This window comes from Balaenoptera ricei, chromosome 7 (genome assembly GCF_028023285.1).
Source record: "Balaenoptera ricei isolate mBalRic1 chromosome 7, mBalRic1.hap2, whole genome shotgun sequence".
Taxonomy (NCBI): Eukaryota; Metazoa; Chordata; class Mammalia; order Artiodactyla; family Balaenopteridae; genus Balaenoptera; species Balaenoptera ricei.
In genome coordinates, this window is record NC_082645.1 from 82,361,857 (window position 1) to 82,380,593 (window position 18,737).

Sequence of the window (18,737 nt, forward strand, 5' to 3'; positions counted from 1 at the left end):
CTTAAGTAACACCCCACATTTCATAAAGGGTGATGACAACGTTATCAGTAAAGAAATCACTTCTGATAAAACTATATGGTCATGCATTGAAGTTCTCCTTTTGTGTTTTTCCTCCAAATGTACTTTTTTTGTGGAGCACATTTTAATAGTTTCAGCAGTATGGTGGCTCACAGAAGATTCACAATAAAAGGTTTAAAAGAACAAAGAAAACATACTGTCCCTAAGAACTTTCATACACATTATCTCACTCACTTGTCGCAAATACTCTTTGAGCATGGCATCGTTATTCTTACTCTTCAGAGGTGGATCTAGGCTCTTAGGAGCACATTGCTAGTGTATCACAGGGCTTAGGTCTGCATTCATGCCTCCTAACAAGGCTCTATAAATTGATGAACTGTGAAGTAGAATAGCCAAGTAGCTCTTTCTTCCTGCTGGACCTAAAAAGTCAGGGCTTGTTAGAGACAAGGTATGAAAATGGTCTGCTTGCCTGATGTGCCTCATATCATCCTTATGTATGGCTATTTTATAATCTAGGTAGAGCTAGGAATCTAGAACCTAGAGCCTTAGGTCATAATGCAGAAAGGAAGAAACAACAACGCCTGTTGCTCAACCGTATGTATGCAACAATGTGAAGAACCCCACCATTTATGATGACTCAGCACATGAACTTCCTGGAGCTCCAGGGGGAAGCAGACAAGTGAATAGGGCCTGACACCCAAGATTCTTCAGCAACCTGTTGGTGCTACTTATTGCTCCACTAAACCTAATATACCAACCCTTCCCTGGCCATTTAAAGACGGAGAAACGGAGGCCCAGAGATCAAGTGATCTTCTAGGTCCCAGAGTTAGCTGGTGGCAGAGGTGGGCAAGAACCCAGGTGGTCTAACTCCCAACCCTGCGCTCTTTCCAATATGCTACAGTCTGACATATACTACAGACAATGGTGACAGAAATCATAATGGCAGCCATCATCAACTGGATGCTTACTCAGGGCAAGGGTCAGCAGTAAATGTTTTATATAAACGATTTCATTTAATCTTCAGAATTACTGACCTACAAGGTAGATGAGGAAACAGAGGCTCAGAACAATTAAGCAACGTCTTCAAGACCCCACTGTGGGCAAGTAACAGAACTGGGATAGAGTCCAGTCTCTCTGAAGCTAAAGTTTGTTGTTTATATCAAATTGCCTTTCTCTGCTCACCAGAGGTTTGGTGAAAATTACAGTGATTAAATATGAACAGCTGATATATCTGCCTATTGTTACAGTTTATTCCATCTACTTTACATAAGCAAGTCTTTACAAAAACAGATTTCAAGAGAAAGAACACAATTCATCTGTCCTTTCCTGCCTCTTTAATGCTAATCCTTGAGTTTCTCAGAAAAGTGAAAGGCCCTACTCAGATACTGTAAATCTGCTTTTGAGTTGTACATTTGGTCTGAGGGGAAAAAAGCGTGATTCAGACATAAACAAAATAAAATACTTCTTTAAATAATGAAATGAAAGTCTCTTACAGTTGGAACAGCAGGTAAGCCAGCTAATTACTTAGGTGTTTGGATGCAGTGCCTCTGTTCACAGACTGAGATGCACCCAAAGCGACTGAGGAGGCTCAGGCCAGCCCTGAGCTTGCTCTTTTCATTGCTCTCTGCATCTATATTTTCAGCACTGCTTTTTTTCGCACGTTGATGCTTAGAACATTATTCTTAAGAACCAGTGTCGTGCAATTGCTAAGAAGACAGTCTTGTTAACAGGTTTCTCAAAGTCACTTGTAAAGTTGCCCCTTGGTATCCCCAGGGCATTGGTTCCAGGGTTCCCTCAGGGAATACCAAAATCTCGGATGCTCAAATATAAAACAGCATGTTATTTGCATATAATTTATGCACATCCTCCTGTATACTTTAAATCATCTCTAGATTGCTTGAAATACCTAATACAATGTAAATGTATGTAAATAGTTGCCATCACATAGCAAAATTCAAGTTTTGCTTTTTGGAACTTTCTGGAAATTTTTTTAAAAAATATTTTTGACCTGTAATTGGTTGAACCTGTGGTCGGTTGAATCCGCGGATACAGAGGGCTGACTGTACTTAAAGAAACTCAGGGGCTTCCCTGGTGGCGCAGTGGTTGAGAATCTGCCTGCTAATGCAGGGCACACGGGTTCGAGCCCTGGTCTGGGAAGATCCCACATGCTACGGAGCAGCTGGGCCCGTGAGCCACAACTACTGAGCCTGCGCGTCTGGAGCCTGTGCCCCGCAACAGGAGGGGCCGCGATAGTGAAAGGCCCGCGCACCGCGATGAAGAGTGGCCCCCGCTCGCCGCAACTAGAGAAAGCCCTCGCACGAACCGAAGACCCAACACAGCCATAAATAAATAAATACATAAATAAATAAATAAAGTAGCTATAAAAATTAAAAAAAAAAAAAGAAACTCAGGATAACATCTTGGGGAACCTAATATCACTTGGGAAGATTTAACCTCCCCAGACTGCAATTTCATTATTAGTAAAATGAGAGGCAATCCTTTTTACCTCAAAAATTCAATATATTACTGCTGACTAGATAAAGGAGTTCTGAAACCAACTGTTCTCCACTCCTCTTTTGCTCATTTGCTCCCTCCTTTTCTTTTGCTTCAGCTCCAGTTTGCTCCATTCCCCCCAAAACACTTTTTTTTTTTTTACTCACAAATACTGCCTTACTAGTCTCTTACATTTATTAGTAGCAGCAGAAAACAAATATTTCCACTCCAAGGAAATGTATCATCTTATTACGAATGACAGTAAAATGCAGAGAGCATTCCCAGGGAGGTAAGGCATGTATGATAGAGACTGAAGAGGCACAGAGCACAATTACATGATTTAATATTCCTTAGAAACCACAATGGTCATTTTTAGTGAAGGGATTCTAAATAGTTACCAATGATAAACTTAAAACTAGAGCTTCTGGAAATGTAAATTAGAGCCACAATCATAAGAAGCCACAAGTGTGATGACCAACGTTGCTTTTCCTATTGCTAACAAATGCTTTGGTTCTGTGGCGTTTTGTATTTTAAGATATGTATGTATGAATATACACTATTGATACTATGCATAAAATAGATAACTAATAAGAATCTACTGTATAGCACAGGGAACTCTACTCAATGCTCTGTGGTGGCCTAAATGGGAAGGAAATCCAGAAAAGAGGGGATATATGTATATGTATAGCTGATTCACTTTGCTGTACAGTAGAAAGTAACACAATATTGTAAAGCAACTATACTCCAATTAAAAAAAAAAAAAAAAGATATGTATGTATGTATTCCAAGTATGACCAGGAAGACCTTTTTTCCTTCATTTAAAAAGGTAATCTGAGATAAATTCATTCTAAAAGTTTTTTCCACTCTCCCAAACTTTCAGCATAAAAATGGTAATAAATCAATATATATATATATATATATATAAGCTAAAGGTCCTCCCTAGAACACTGTAGTGACAGTAAAGAAATATTTTCTACTTTACCTGGGAAGAGCGGTGATTTTCCCCCATTTCTCCACACAGAATCTTCTTGGGCCGTTACTCCCTCGGAGAGAAGCAAATCCTTCATAGGGAATGCTGGATGTGCCTGTAACAAACTACCAACCCAAGAAAACAGAAGGAGAAGGTGAAGCCAAGAGACCAGGCTCCAGGAAAGGTTGGCATCGTTCACGTGCAGAGGTGCTGGGGAAGAGCGGCCTGCCGCTCACTGGTGGAAAAGCTCAAAAGATAAAACTTCATAGACATAGAATAGCTATAACACGAGAATTCTGACAACGAGCTGGAGAATACCAAGGAAGGACAGAGCATTATAAAGAGAAAGGGGATGTGGAGGATTTGCAGAAGATACAGCATCCTGTACAGCTGACCAGCTTAGAAGCTCAAACCATGTATACTTCCCATTAGAGATTAATAAAGTGGGCGTATCAGTGAACCTAAGTCAACTTAGCATTAGTCCCCGATCGAACTGAGGTGAATGAAAAACAAAAAGAACTTCTAGCCCTGCAAATTTGAGACCCAGATCTGTCATCCAAAGGAGCCAAGATCCAGCCTACTTGTAAGGCTTTGCCTGAGTGACCAAAAGGCTTCCTCATGTCTGATATTTCTTTAGCTGCAACCAACCAGCAATTGCCCTGTATAACTGTAAACACCACAAGAAAATGAGTTAGTTTTCCCAGTATTCTTAAACTTCAATATTATCTCAAATTTGTGGAACGTTAGATGGAAGAAAAGAAAGGACTCTTTATCAAGGAACTGGGTCACTTCTTAAGGGACTGGAAGATTATCTCTTTCAGTTGCCAGGGATGCTGGCCTGCAGGGTACCCAGGGACCTCTTGTGGAAGGGATCAAAGTGCCCTAAAGGCAGACGTTGTTGCTGGGATTCTTGGATGGGAGTTGGTACTTCCTCACAACTCTAATGACATGCTTGGACTAGGCTGGGGATGTTCTGCATAGTGATGGAACCACAGAACCTCGTAGTCAGAAGAGTCTGAAAACAGTATATCCCGAATACGCAGATAAACCTAAATACATTTATTGAGTATACTTAGCAGTTATTAAAAATATGCAATTCCCACAATAACTGTATTAATGCAGTAAAAAGATGAACTAATGGCATCTTACCTGTAACAACCTTAGTCGTTGTTCATTGTTGAATCTTTCCACTGCAGCCCAGAACCACCGAATTACAATATGATTGTCATGATATCCTATCAAACCAATCATGAAAGCCCGTGTTACTTTGAGTTTTCTATCTTAAGTCACCACGACACTGGAAAGTCGACAAAAGACCCCCAGACATAAATCATCGTCTTGGATTCGTTAAAGGTTATTTATAATTTAAGACCAAGGAGTAACACTGTAAATGTGATCACATGAGTGTCAGAAGTCAAACAAAACACTAAATGAAACCAAGAAACCTCTGTTTCCATTTAGTGGTCACTAAATGAAACTAGTGGAGAGAAGAACAACAAATGAGTTATTTTAACCATATCATTTCTGAAAAATATAACTTCTGTTACTGGAAATGCTTAACCCTTCTGGTCATTTATTTAAGAAATAATTTTCTAGCACTGCTATGCCAAGCAGTGTCCTAAGTTTGGGGGACAACATCAAAGGAAATAGACCCTCACAGGGCTTCTGGTAAAGGAGAGACATAAATCAAATAATTATTCAAATCAATATATAATTGCAAACCATTTTAAAACTATATATTACGTTCATATTTTAAAAGCAAATTACTTTTTATTAATAAAAAGGGAAAATAAGTTTATTACTTTAACTCCTTCAACTAATAAATCTCAAATAATCATCAACCTAAATGTTACTTTTATTCCATACTTTACTAGAATTTAATGAAATGTCAAAAGTATCATCCCACAGGTGGATTAAGGCAGTAGCTGTGGATTCTAAAACCTTCTGTGGAGAAAAATTAAGTTCAGAGAGAAGGCTGACAAGGATTAAGGCACAGTTGGTGATTCAAACCAATTAGCTGACATATTCAGTGTGCAGAGAGCTACTCTAATTCTGAGTCAGCAGCAGTAAGTCCTAAATAGAAGGTGGGTAGAAACCATTTTCATTCAAATTTTTCCTCACATGTTTCAGTGGTTGTAGGATTTGGGGAGAATCTTGCCTTACTGTTTACCATTTGATCAGCGATGCCCTTGGCGAAAGGGGATCCAAATGAAGGGTAAATACAACTAGATTGGACACGGAGATGCACAGGCTCCTTGTCCTGCCTTTGGCAAAGACTAGCTGTTTGGTGCTGAGCAAATAGTTTTCTAATCTATAAAATAAGTGCATTGGCTCTTTATAGCTTTAAAGTTTTCTGACCCTTTGAATCAGCCCTTTTATGCCTCTCCTTTGCTGTCTGTGCCAAACCATTTGGAGAAGGAGGAGGAGTGAAAATGTCTCATCCTATTCTTTATAAACAGCTGCCCTGTGAACATATGGCAAATGGCAGCAAAGCCGCCCCTTCATTCAGTGCCAACTAGCTGGGTTAGCAAACACGGCAGCTGGGCATCTCGCCATTTTCCTGCTCCCTCCCCCCAGCCCTCTCCTCCCAAGGATTTCATTTGATAAGATTGACAATAACCATAGAAATAGGTACTCGATTAGTCATATACAGTGAATAAAAGTCTATACTGTGTAAATACAAAACCGGCTGACTTGATGAATGGCATTGCTATTAGAATCTCCTGGGGGTTGGGGACGGGCAGAAGGAATGAGCTAATAGTATTTATGGTAAGATATAAGTTATGTAGCATGTTGGAGAAACTGTGTTCTAGTTAGCGAAAATAGTTAACAAAGTTATAATAGCCAAGGTCGTATTTGGATTATACACGGGGCCAATTGGAAAAGAGTTATTACAGCAACTGGACTTCAGAAATAGCAGCAATGGACACTGCAGTTTAATATTGTCTTTCAGAGAAAATGGACGGGCAAGGCCAGCCCAGGGCAACAGTGATGGGCTGGAAGGGCCAAGCAGAGGCCAAAACAAATCAACTGAGCCAATGTTAAGGTATTTTTTTGTACTCCAAACTTTTTAATTGTTGTTTTTTTTTTTAATCTCTGTTTCAATTTACAGATAACTGGAGAACTGCTCAGCTCTCATTTTAGTCTGCTAAGTGATTAATTCAGTGACTTAAAGGTTGTATTCTTCACTCTCCAAGTTCAGAACCACTGCTAGCTAACCTCTTACATTCTGAGTTCAAGAACAAAAACAAAAACCAACCGTCATTTGTCACGACTTTCTGAACACTTTATAACACTACAATAAATTTCAGAAAATGTACTCTTTCTTTGATTAAAAGTATTGGATAAAACTTTAACTCTGTGGCTTCCCTGGTGGCGCAGTGGTTGAGAATCTGCCTGCCAATGCAGGGGACATGGGTTCGAGCCCTGGTCCGGGAAGATCCCACATGCCGCAGAGTGACTAGGCCCGTGAGCCACAATTGCTGAGCCTGCGCGTCTGGAGCCTGTGCTCGGCAACAAGAGAGGCCGCGATAGCGAGAGGCCCGCGCACCGCGATGAAGAGTGGCCCCCGCTTGCCGCAACTAGAGAAAGCCCTCGCACAGAAACGAAGACCCAACACAGCCAAAAATAAATAAGTAAATAAATAAAATTAAAAAAAAACAAAACAAAACTTTAACTCTGGGTTAGCATCAGGTCCCTTTCCAAGCGTCTTGATTCAGCAGTCAAATGTCAAAGGCTTTGATGCCAATTACTAATTGAAAATTTGTATTGATCTACAGAAATGCCAGTCCTAAAGCTTCCCATCTGGTGACGTGTGTAGTTTTTAACTAATCTTACAGCGGTTTCCTTTTCAGTTGAACTGAATGCTTGAATTTTAGAAGGGCTTGTTCAAGAAACTTGACATCTGAGAACTGTATCTTACTCCATTCATGTGTTTCAACTGTGAATTACAACTGGTAAGCAGTTCAAGTGAAATGTAGAAAAACTGTGTTTGTTCATTAAGAAGCTCAGAGGGTATGCCTCTTCAGGTTTGAGAATGAAGGCAGAATAGGTGGAGTTTGACCAGCTGGATATGAGCTCCCTGGTGCTTCACTAACAACACCATAAAACAATTAATTAGTGTTCCTATGGTCGCATTTCTTCACTAACAATTAAGAGTTATGGCATCCTTAGACGGTGTGTAAACAGTTCTCCTTCCACTTGACAGATGAGGTAGCTAGGGAAAGAAGGGCATGTACCTTGCCCAAGGTCTCAAAGGAGACTGCATCAGACCTATGATTAGAGTGCAAGTGCCTCTGCCTGTCCTGGATCCAGGCCAACGTGCCAAACCGCTTGCTTCCCTCTAACCTGGAACTTTAAATCCAGCCATCTATAAGTCAAATTTCACCTCCTCTATATTCTGTGTTGTTCCTCCAATCACTTAGGTCTATTTCAGCTGTGCCTGCGATGACCAGTTCTAGTTCTCTTGCATCAAAAACAGATACCAGCCTGGCATCCACCACCTGTGGAATAAAAAGAATACAGGACATGGCTTAAGAACCTGGAGAAGCCTCAGCTATAATTAAGCCTCATCAGAAAAGGAGGGCACAGGGAGTGTTGGGAACACTATGGATGTATTCTGTGGAGGCACTTTAAAACATGTAAAGCTCTCTACAAATATATTTTTAGTACAAGGTTGATGAGGTTTTCAACAGAATTTTTGTTTTATAATTGGTCACTGATTAATCCAGTTTCTTTTTCTCTTTTGGAGAAGATCTAGTGCTCCAGTCACTTTCACAGTTTATTTTAATTTCAGCTATGGCTTTTTCACAGAAGAAGTCATACAGAATACTTGTTACAACTCATTCTGACCCTCAGATACAATCATTTCACATATCAGGCATTAGATCTGATTACACGTATCTAAGCATGAGTAAAATGCATGACTTAAAAGGTTATTAGTGGTCATTAAATCGTCAAATGCTATTTGAATGCAGGTCATTTTATTTCAGTGATTTCTTGTAACAGGGCAATAAGCTTTTTCTGTGTTCTTAAAACATATAGGAAAAAATGTTGAAGTGTTTGAATTGAAATAGCAACAGTAAATACACCAAAGAGAAATGGAAATATTGCACACATATGAAGTACAGTGAGGTGGACCAAGGTATTGCTGACATCAGACTGAGAACCCCACTCCTGCTGATGGTCTTTACCTCATAAAAGCCACGCACTAAGCTCTCTGTTTGCTGCACAACACCCCTCTCAATCCTCCATTTCACCATCCTCTCGATGTACTCCTTCTTATTCTTCTCGGTGACTGGGATGTTAGCACCCCCTGGTTTTAATTCTCGTTCGGTAATCTGCGATTAAAAAACAAAAGCACTGACCATAAAGCAATACTCTTGATGTTGTAAGACCACTGCTACCAATGAGCTGGAATCAGCCAGCTACCTGTCTCTGCTCTGGCCCGGGTACATCCCACAAGCAGGGTGTGTGGCACCAGCACAGAGCCCAGGCACCCACCAATGCTCAGGGAAAACTAACCAATGAGCAGACGTCTGAGAGCCTCAGTGGTTAAAAATATATGTGTTGCAAGTGCTGAAGGTTAAGCTTTAAATCCTGATTAAACAAATAAGTCTTTTTAATGGAAACAAAGGGGCTCCAGATGCTGTCCCACTGCTATTTGAATGTTTGACAAAAAGACATTTTCACAAATTCCTTTAGGATTCACAATCAACTACATATAGAAAGCCAATATTTAGGTAAAGGTTTACCTTAAGGAAGCAGAATTACATTCAAGCGAATGTTAAATTGAGAACTTCGTTTCCAAAATACGAAATTCAGGAGACCAGCCAAGTATTAATGTTTAACTAAGAATATTAATTATGAACTAGTATATAATTTCTGAAAATCTTTTAGCCAACTCTTCTACCAACTTTAAAAAAAAACAATATGTTTCCAAACCTTCACCAAAATATTGTTTACTTTCCCTCAGCTTCAAAACAATCCATTTCTGTTGTTAAACATGAATGAGAGTTAAGTACAAGGGCCAATTAAATAATTTAATATTCAACTCTGGGGTAGCATGGATATTTAAAAACTGTATTTAGTACAAGGCACATTCTAGTATCTTATGAGGATATTGAAGCTGGAAATAAAAAGATTGTTTACAACATACAAATAGTGCAGTCTATAAATTGGAAAATCTTAATCTGAAGTCGGCACTAGAATAACCTTTGTAACCAAGATTATTGTAACTGTACATAAACCTGGGTTTAAACCACCCAACCAACCACAAATAAATAAGCATCTGATCTTAGGCCACTGAATTAATTCTTCACCAACCAATAGCCTTCAATTACCACACTTAGTCACCAGTTATTCACACACACAGACCTGCCCAAAAACTTCTTCGTTCACAGTGAACGTGAGGTCCAGGATGTCATGGATGTCATTGTCTTTCATCCACTGCAGGCTCTGGTGAAATTCTTCATCAAGGTATTCTAGATCACTCAGGTCACAGAGACTAAGATGATAAACAGATAGATAAAAAATATGTAGTCATGGCTATTAGCAAAAACCCAGAGTTGTGAGGAAAGAAACTAAGAAATAATGACAAGAACAAGATCAACTAAAATAGGCAGTGATTTCTGGAATGTTCTTCGTCAAAGTCAGTAACCAAACCAGTGAAATAATTCAGAAATTTGACATAAAATTGAAAAATTCTGATATACAAAATGCCTTAGGAATCACTCAGTTTGTTTTGTCTTTTAAGACACAGAACTGGAGGTGCAAAGAGTGGTTGCCATTTGCACAGTCACCCACGATTAATGCCAGAGCTGGAAATGGAACTCGAGTTGACAAACTTGGGTTCAGTATTCTTTGGCTATGTTATACAATCTTAAATTATCATTCTCCTAATTAGAAATTCTTCATATGTTTCTATACTGTACTTTAACTTTTTTTTTCTTTTTTTAAAGACTAGATTCTGTGATCCACATTCACATGTGTCCCTTTTTTCTTCATGGTTCTTATTCTTTCTGTGATTCTGAAAACTGAAAGCTACAGAATTGCTCTACAATTATAATGGTTTTCTAAGAGAAGATCTACATGAGGTGGAGTTACTATTATATGACCCTGTTGTAAGATGGTAGCAATTGATTTGCTTTAGTTGTCTTGAAACTTCCTCCCATCAGTCCAATTTCAAAGACCATTTTGTTTAGTTCAGTCTACACATGTATTAGGCATCAAGTATGTGCCAAATATCTTAATAGCTACTTGATAAACAGTTACTGCCCTCAAGGAGCTAATGGTCTAGCTGGAGAGACAGGGACACAAATAGATAAGTTAACATAAGGTGATAAGTGATAGCCTAGGGTGGGTAACACTTATTATTAGTGCACTTTTTTATACGTACGTTACACTTCAGTTAAGAAAAAAACGTTACACTTCAGTTAAGAAAAAAAAAAAAAAGATAAGGTAGATATAGGGACCTCCCAAAGAAAACATGCAAAGCATTTACTTTGACCTGGAGAATTAGAAGAAGCCTTTTGGAGCAGATGATACCTATATTAAAGTTTGCAGGATGTTTCAAGCTAGAGAGGTAAAGGGGAATGGATGAAAAGGAGAAGAAGGGGAAAAAGAGAGACAGGAGAAGACAACCTGAACAAAGCACAAAGGGATGGAGTATACAGATTTTCCAAGCATACTGGCAGCACCAGAGACTTAACCACAAGACAGAATGTCTAGAGAATAAGGCTGGAAAGGTAGCTGGGAGCAGGTCTGAACGTCATTCTAAGGAGCTTGGTGATTCAGAACTACTGAAAGGTTTTAAAACAGGGAATGACATGGTGAGACATGAGGTGTGACTTTAAATTGTTCTTCTGGAAGTGGCAGTGTAGAGGATTACTTAAAATTGGGGGGCAGTGGTAATCATTGGGTGGAAACCAATTAATAGATCACTACAGTAATCTGGCCAAAATAAGATAAATAAGATAAGGATTTTAATTAGGGCACAGCTATTAGGGTAGAGAAGATGAATTTAAGAATTATTTAGGAGGTAAATGTGGAAATTCATAAATGGTTTTACTGGGTAGTATAAAGAAGTATATCTAAAACGGGATGGCAAATGAACTCAAGTTACACGACAACTCTGATTCATTGCCAGTCTTGAGGGCCAAAAGTTGAAAAACTCCTGAGGCCACAACAAGTTCAGCAGGAAAAAGTACCTAAATGATTTGTGACCTGTACCATGGGAACGGGGTGGGAGGTGGGGAAGAGAAGAAACTGTGCTGTGTATTTACCATCCCTGTTTAAGGTTGACGCCCAATTTCTGACCAGAGTGACTTGAGAATGTTGGCACCTTGAACTGTGACTGGGCGTAAGGGAGAAGGTACATTTTTAGGTCAGGAGAAATTGATGAGTCCAGTTTTAACCATGTTGATTCTGAGGTGCCTGTGAGACATACAAGAGGAGATATTCAGTGGAATGTTGACCGCTTGAGCCTACGACTCAAGGGAGATCATGTCTGTGGGTGCGGATTGGAGAGTAGATGAGACAGGTAAAGAGATATCCCATGAGAGCACACGGAGAGAGAAAAGCAAGGGGACAAGAATGGAAGCCTCAGGAACATCGAGGTTTAAGGGCAAATCAGGACATCCACAAAGGAGGCATAAAAGTAAAAGGAGAACCAGGAGAGCACAGTGTCACATAGGCCAGTGAAGGAAGAACTCAAGAGAAATGGGTGGGGTTGGGAGGGGTCAACAGTATCAAAAGCAGCAGAACGGTCCATTAAGATAAAGACTAAAAAACATTCTTTAAAAGCTTCCATAGGTTATTGGTGGGAAAAAAAGCCAGGCTAAAATGTGTTGAGGGTGTGTCAACAGTCAGTATAGACTACTCTTTCAGGAAGCTTAAATGGAAAATGAGAGATAAGGCAATGAAATGGGAAGATGCAAATGGGCCAGAAGAACCAGAGAGGCAGAAGGCCAGTGCCCAGGTGCCCAGGATTTCATCGGTCCATATACCAAAAGGGAGGATGGCAAAAGTCTTCCTACTGACCTGCTTTAAGAACCATTAGAAATACTTTGCTTTCAATTGAGCTCTAGGCTTCCATTTTTACAGAAAGCAGATACATGGCCTTGGTTAAGGAATGAGCTGGTCAGAGCCATGTAATCATTCTGTGTTTTCTCATTGCAAGTTTGAGCTACTACCCTCACAGATAGTTGCCTTCTTCTGTTCAGCCTTGTAAATGACTACTGATTATAGGACAGACACTGTTTGCTCTACATTTCACAATAATTGTAATCTTTCATTGTGCTAACAATGAAGAAAAAGTTCTGTGAATGCTAAATTTTCATCTGCCATCGTAAATTACTGTCTTGCATATAGAGAGATCTCAAGATAAATATGGGACTTTAAAAATATTGCCCACCTCTAACAAACAAACAAATTAAAAAAAAAAAAGAAAAGGAGAATGAAAATATGAACCAAGAATAAACAGTTGAATGTTTGCATAAAGCAAAATGTAAAATGCATCTTGTGAAAGATGGGGGGCTGTGAGTCACCAAGACTAAGCCGCAACTATTCTATTAATAATCGGCATTAATACCACAGGAATTCCAGCACTGTATTTGAAGTACAATTGTTTTGAAGAAACATGTGTAGCAACAAATGAGAATGAATTATTCAGAGTGGAGCAAAACTAAGCCTTTGGGAGCAAGACAGGAATAAAGGAACAGAAGCTGGAAAAATCCAGTAACCACATTTGAAATTATATTAGTTGATTAGTTTCAGAAATCTAAATCACTATTAAGTAAGTAATAATAGATTTGAGATAGTGAGCCGATAAATGACATTGTCAAAAGACCCTTTTTGATAAAGGAAATATTACATTCTTTACATGCTAATTACATAAGCAATAAAAACACTCTTACATTCTGAGAAGAGCCTTATAAAAGGGCCGTGTGAAGAAGGCATCCAACAAATACTGGTGAATTAGTGCAAGACCAAGGATCCTACCACTGAACCGGAACCTGTGAAGGAAAAGCAGGAGATGGCGTACACGTCATGGAGCAATTTCTGAATGGTTCTATTTGCTCTCAAGAATGCTTTCCAGCTCTAATCATCTAAGTTTGTCCATGAGAGTTTGTGTGCACTGCAGGCTGGTTCTTCCTTAGGCTGATATTCACATCTACTTGTAGAAGAAATCTGTTTCACTCTGATGTTCAGGGAGATACTGCTACACTTTCACCCCATGTCAGTAATGTCCACCATGCAGCACCCTACATGGCCAACATGAATTTCCTGTTAGCATGGCAGTGAAATTTCCCTAAATCGCTTCTAAGAAATGTTGACAGAATGAGACCAGTGGTGGTGGGAAAACTGTTGTCCCCTTGTAGTTTGCTTGCATGAATATTAGCAGGATTTCTCTAATGCAAACCTAGTAGCAATTCCCTTTTGAGGAAAAGCCCAGTCTCAGAGTGAGAAAGTTCCTATTTCTGTTCTCTCTCAAACCCCTCTCTTGATGATAACTCACCATCCAAGAATTATGCATGTGTACATTTTGAGGGAGTTTCCTCACGGGACATTCTGTTCTTTAAAATTTCAGTGCTCAATTCTATTCTGAATCACTTCGGAAAATTTATTAAATGTATCTGTCACGACTGGGTTTGCTGAGATGTACATGTATTTTCTTTTTCGGAAGTATTCAAGTTTCTAGCTCTTTGAAAGCCTGGTGCCTTCCGAAAGTGTAAATCCACACTGAGGTTCATACTATTCATTTGTAATTTTAGTCTTAGGCAACCATTTTAAGATGAATGTCCAGCAGCTTTGGTTTTCTTTATCCACTTATGTTAGCATAACTGCCATAGCTACTCTTAGGAGGACTCCAAATTGTAGTTAAACGGAAGTTAATTTGAAGAATAAGTCCTAAAACTTAATGCCCTCCACCCACCAATGTTAACCTCATGACTCAAAGACATTGTTTCCATGAGTCGTACTCATGTTCTTTTTTTTGTTACTATAGTGAAAATGAAGAGGAACAAGCAAACAGGGGTTATAAAGATACTTCAAGTCTATAAATGCAGGCATGTAAAAAAAAAATGTCATGAAAAGAGTGCAATTTGGGATTTTCAGAATACATAATTCCCAGATGGGAATCCTAGCCCAGTTTTCCTTGGTTTTGTGTGAGAAATTAGGAAAGGGGCAATTCCTGGCTACAAACTTGAAACAGTCACTAGGGTAAAGGGGCCACTGCTGTGCTCCGCACTCCTGCCTGCCTGCCTGCCAGCATCCTCTTCCACCTTCCGTTCCTCCAGGGCACCCCACCCTCCCGCCCTCCCTCCCTCCCCCTAGAACACCAAGAGCCCAGCTGCTCTGCCCCGCCCCCAGTGTTAGCCACTTCCCCAAGGGCTGCTCCAGAAGCTGCCTAACCTCTGGGTCGGGTCAGGACATTCCCCTACTCACCCCCCACCTGCCCCCGTCAGATCTCAGAGTGGCCCAAAGCTGCAGAGGGGGACTTAGGGTCTTGCTGGGAACCTAACATCACCTGCAACTTTCTTTCAGTGGAAAAAACCTTTTGAATTCTACCCAACTCACTTAAAATTGGTCTTATGGAACATAATCTATTCCTAGCTTGGAGACTGCCTGTATATTAAATTTGACCACACAAACAAGAGTCAAATGAGATAGTTAACTGAAAATATGATTTTCTCCAAGGGAAAAAATGTTTTTAAAAAAAGCGTGGGTTCCTATAAAAACTAATATCACAGAAAATCAGCTGAAGAAAAGTGTTGGAGAAAAAAATACTTACCATTCATGGTGATTGTCTACAAAAGCAGACATGGGACTTATTTGTACTGTGTATGTGTCATTGGCTGAATATTCAAATAAGCCATAATATGGGTTAAAGAGTTCTCTGGATACCAGGAAGAAAAACTCTCTGGAAGGTCCACTGTAATCCAGCCTTTAAAAAATTCACAAAAAGAACAACCAGTTATTATTTTTTTCTATTTATTAGGCACATTTTCTACAGTGCTCAACTTTCTACAGAACACTCCTTAGAAGTCTAATTATCCACATACCAGGATTGTTCAAAACATTGGACATTGAATGGTCATGATTCCTGATCTCAAACATGTTTTGACCCAAAATAACATAATGGACATTTATATGGAGCATATCTAAAGCTAAAGCTACATATCAGATAATGGATGAGATAGGCAGTATGCTAATAATTTGATTGTATAAATATGCAGAAAAAGGTAAATTGAAATGCCCAGAGCCAGGTTATGGGGAGAGAGAGTACAGTGGGAATGCTTTATTTCAGCAGGTTAAACCAGAGGGCATCAGCTACATACATCCATGGGACATGGAGTCCTCATGGATTTCTGAAACACTTTTAAATGGGGAAGGAAAGAGACTTTAGTGAAGTGGTGAGAGGATATTACAGATACAAGGCCTCCTAGGGAGATCAGAGGCAAAAGATGGAATGATAGGGTTCACGTGAAAGCTTTAAATTATAAAACGCCAGGGAAAATTATAAACAAGAAAAGTGAGGGTGTCTAAAGCTTCCTCGGGATGGTATTTGGAGAAGAGGCTGAAACTCCAGCGCCTGAACTACAGTGTAAATTCCATTTTACTTACAAAGACATCAGGGTCAAAGTAAAGTTTGAGAAATGATTGTGTGAGGTTTGAGGAATGACAAGTGGCCAACAATGCTGAGAGCAAAAAACACAGCAAAGAGGAGTTTGCAATAAAGCAATTTGATATGCTCAATTTAAAATGAAAAATGTAAAGTACATCTACCCTACGATAAAAAGTTTACACAAGGGTTCAAAGACAGGAAGGAATTCTGAAGGGGGAATGAAAGCTATGGATAAGTTGTGGTGGTGGGATTTTATAAGACTTCCTTTGTTCACTCTGTTTTTTTTCCTCTTATGGAATTTTCTCCAATGGGCATTACTGTTTTTTTTTTTTTTTTTAATGACAAAGAAATCATCTGAGTCTTGTGTGGTGATGGGATTGTGTGATAGAGAAAAGCATCCTATTATAGGTAGAAGAGGGAGTTGGAATACTAGTAAGAAAAATGAAATAGCTTTTATATGTCTTAGACAAGAGTTTAATAGAATTTACTTAGAACAGACCTCAGCTATCCACCTAACTACTTTCTCAATTTTTGCGATATACGCACTGCCATTTCCTTAATATTTCTAGCTTTACTTGCCTTTCCAATGTAGCCTTGTCTTACACAATATTGATGGAATTATGATGCGCTAGCTTTATATCTTTTCTAATACACATTAAAAGAAACACATAAATATTAAAATAAAAAAATGTCAGTCTATGTAATAGCTACAATCATCTCACACCTCACCAGTCCACACTGCACTTTGGGAGATATGAGTGTAGACTGACAAGAAACCTATGTGTACAGAAAAGTGCAAACATAGCAGACTCTCAGGGCCAGAGTGGCCTTAAGGTGACATGACAGAACTGCCTTCTGGGGCAGCTGAATATACTGTGGCTACCAGGAACCGTGGGACTATGCTCAGATCACCCTGGGGAGGGCTCCCAAAGCAGCCCTGCGGCTGCCTGCCAGGTACAGTGACGCAGGCTACTCCTCTTGGTGCCGAGACCAAGGCAGCGTCTTGTGGCTTCCTTCCACTGTCCTAGTTGTGGTCTCTGACGCCACCAAGAACAAGTAGAATACTTCTTCCACTTGAAAATTCTTCACATACTTCGAGGTTTTCTTTCAACAAATATTTGAGTGCCTATTATGTTTTGGGTATTAATCTAGATGCTAAAGATGTAAATTTTTTTTCAAAAGTCACTTTCTATAAGAACTCTAAGTTCAGCAGTTTCCATATCCTTGGTCCCTGCCCCCTCCTCACTCATGAACACAGACACTTCTTTCAACCTCCTCTCAATGCAGGGTAGGGAATTCCCTCACCACACTGGTCCTCTGCTCTGGACACTCTCCAGGTGTCAAAGTCTGACCTAAGGGGCGGTGTCTATATTGATCACAACACTCAAGGTGTGGTCTCGTTAGCAAAAACTTAGAAAGGGCTCTTGACCTCTCTTCCTGGACACTTTTCCCCACTAATGCAGCTTAATGTCACTCTGCCTTGTGGGGCAGTCACTTGACTTTGTTGACTCATCATGAACTAGTCATCAGCTCAAACCTTTCACCTATGCTTCTTTAACCTAGGACTCTCCCATCCTGTCTGCACGTCACTGTATCCTTTTAAAACCTAAGTACTAGACGTTATACTTTTCCTACTAAATTTCACTTTGTGAGACTGAGTTCATGATTCCAGTCTACCTGGATCCCTGTGGATGCAAAACATCTCTAAATTTCCTATCGATGGTGAATTTCAGACCCCTGTGTCTTTTCAGAAACAGAGAATGCCATCAATGGCATCTGAGCAGTCATTTCGTCCATCCCCTCATTTCATTGAGAAGACCGGGGCTGAAGGAAATAACTGACTTGTATCAAATGAAAGCTGCAGTGGAGGATCCAGGTCTTGACACCGGTTTCCTGATCCCAAGTGTAATGTTCAGTACTCCTTACAGCTCACCCTTCAATAAATTTTAAACGCTCATAAGCAAAACAACGTTGCTTATAGAGCAGAGGCCGGCAAACTATGGCCTGAGGGCCAAATCTGGCCCACTCCCTGGCTTTGTAAATAAAGTTTTACTGGAACACAGCCATGCCCATTTGTTTATGTGTTGTCTGGGGCTGCTTTCCTGTTATGATGGTAGAGTTGAGTAGGTGCAACAGGGAATGTATGGTCTGCAAAGCCTGAAATATTTACTATCTGGCCCTTTACAGAGAAAGTTTGTCAACCCCTGCTACAGAAGAAAGTAGGAAAATGCTGCTTTATTAAAAAACCTGACTTACCCTAAACCCTCTTCTTTAATGAGGATCACTTCAAGGAAAGATAAAATGACGAGGATACCCTAGGGTGTATGCAACCTCCAGGAGAGTTGCACACACCCTAGGGTGAGACCGTGAGTGAGCCCTGGCCTGCAGGGTCCCTGCTCTGCAGAAGCCTTCAGACACAATCAAGGCACATGAGGATAAGGGTCAGAGACAGCTGAAACATGAGCCAAACACTCTGTGAGTCAGTTTTCTTACAAAGAGACAACTGGTATAAGTAAAATGGGTTTTTAGCTGCTTAAAATTAAACAGTGGCATTCAGTTAGAAACAGCAGGTTTTCACTGAGCTTCAGCTCTCAGTGTTTTAATAATACCGCACTTAGCAGAGTGTCTTAT

General features: G+C 39.9%; 1 protein-coding gene across 6 annotated transcripts in view; it reads right to left on the reverse strand.

The window, feature by feature from the left end:
- Positions 1 to 18,737, reverse strand: part of HECW2 (HECT, C2 and WW domain containing E3 ubiquitin protein ligase 2) — a 363,403-nt gene that overhangs the window by 15,495 nt on the left and 329,171 nt on the right. For 5 of the 6 annotated variants that reach the window (XM_059928397.1, XM_059928396.1, XM_059928395.1 and 2 more), the window contains 7 exons: positions 15,273 to 15,425; positions 13,396 to 13,494; positions 9,857 to 9,986; positions 8,674 to 8,820; positions 7,869 to 7,983; positions 4,631 to 4,716; positions 3,494 to 3,606 (listed from right to left, as the gene is read on the reverse strand). In XM_059928397.1, the coding sequence (XP_059784380.1) occupies positions 3,494 to 3,606; positions 4,631 to 4,716; positions 7,869 to 7,983; positions 8,674 to 8,820; positions 9,857 to 9,986; positions 13,396 to 13,494; positions 15,273 to 15,425 (843 nt within the window). The remainder of the gene's footprint in view (positions 1 to 3,493; positions 3,607 to 4,630; positions 4,717 to 7,868; positions 7,984 to 8,673; positions 8,821 to 9,856; positions 9,987 to 13,395; positions 13,495 to 15,272; positions 15,426 to 18,737) is intronic. The other variant, XM_059928399.1, reaches the window with a different exon arrangement.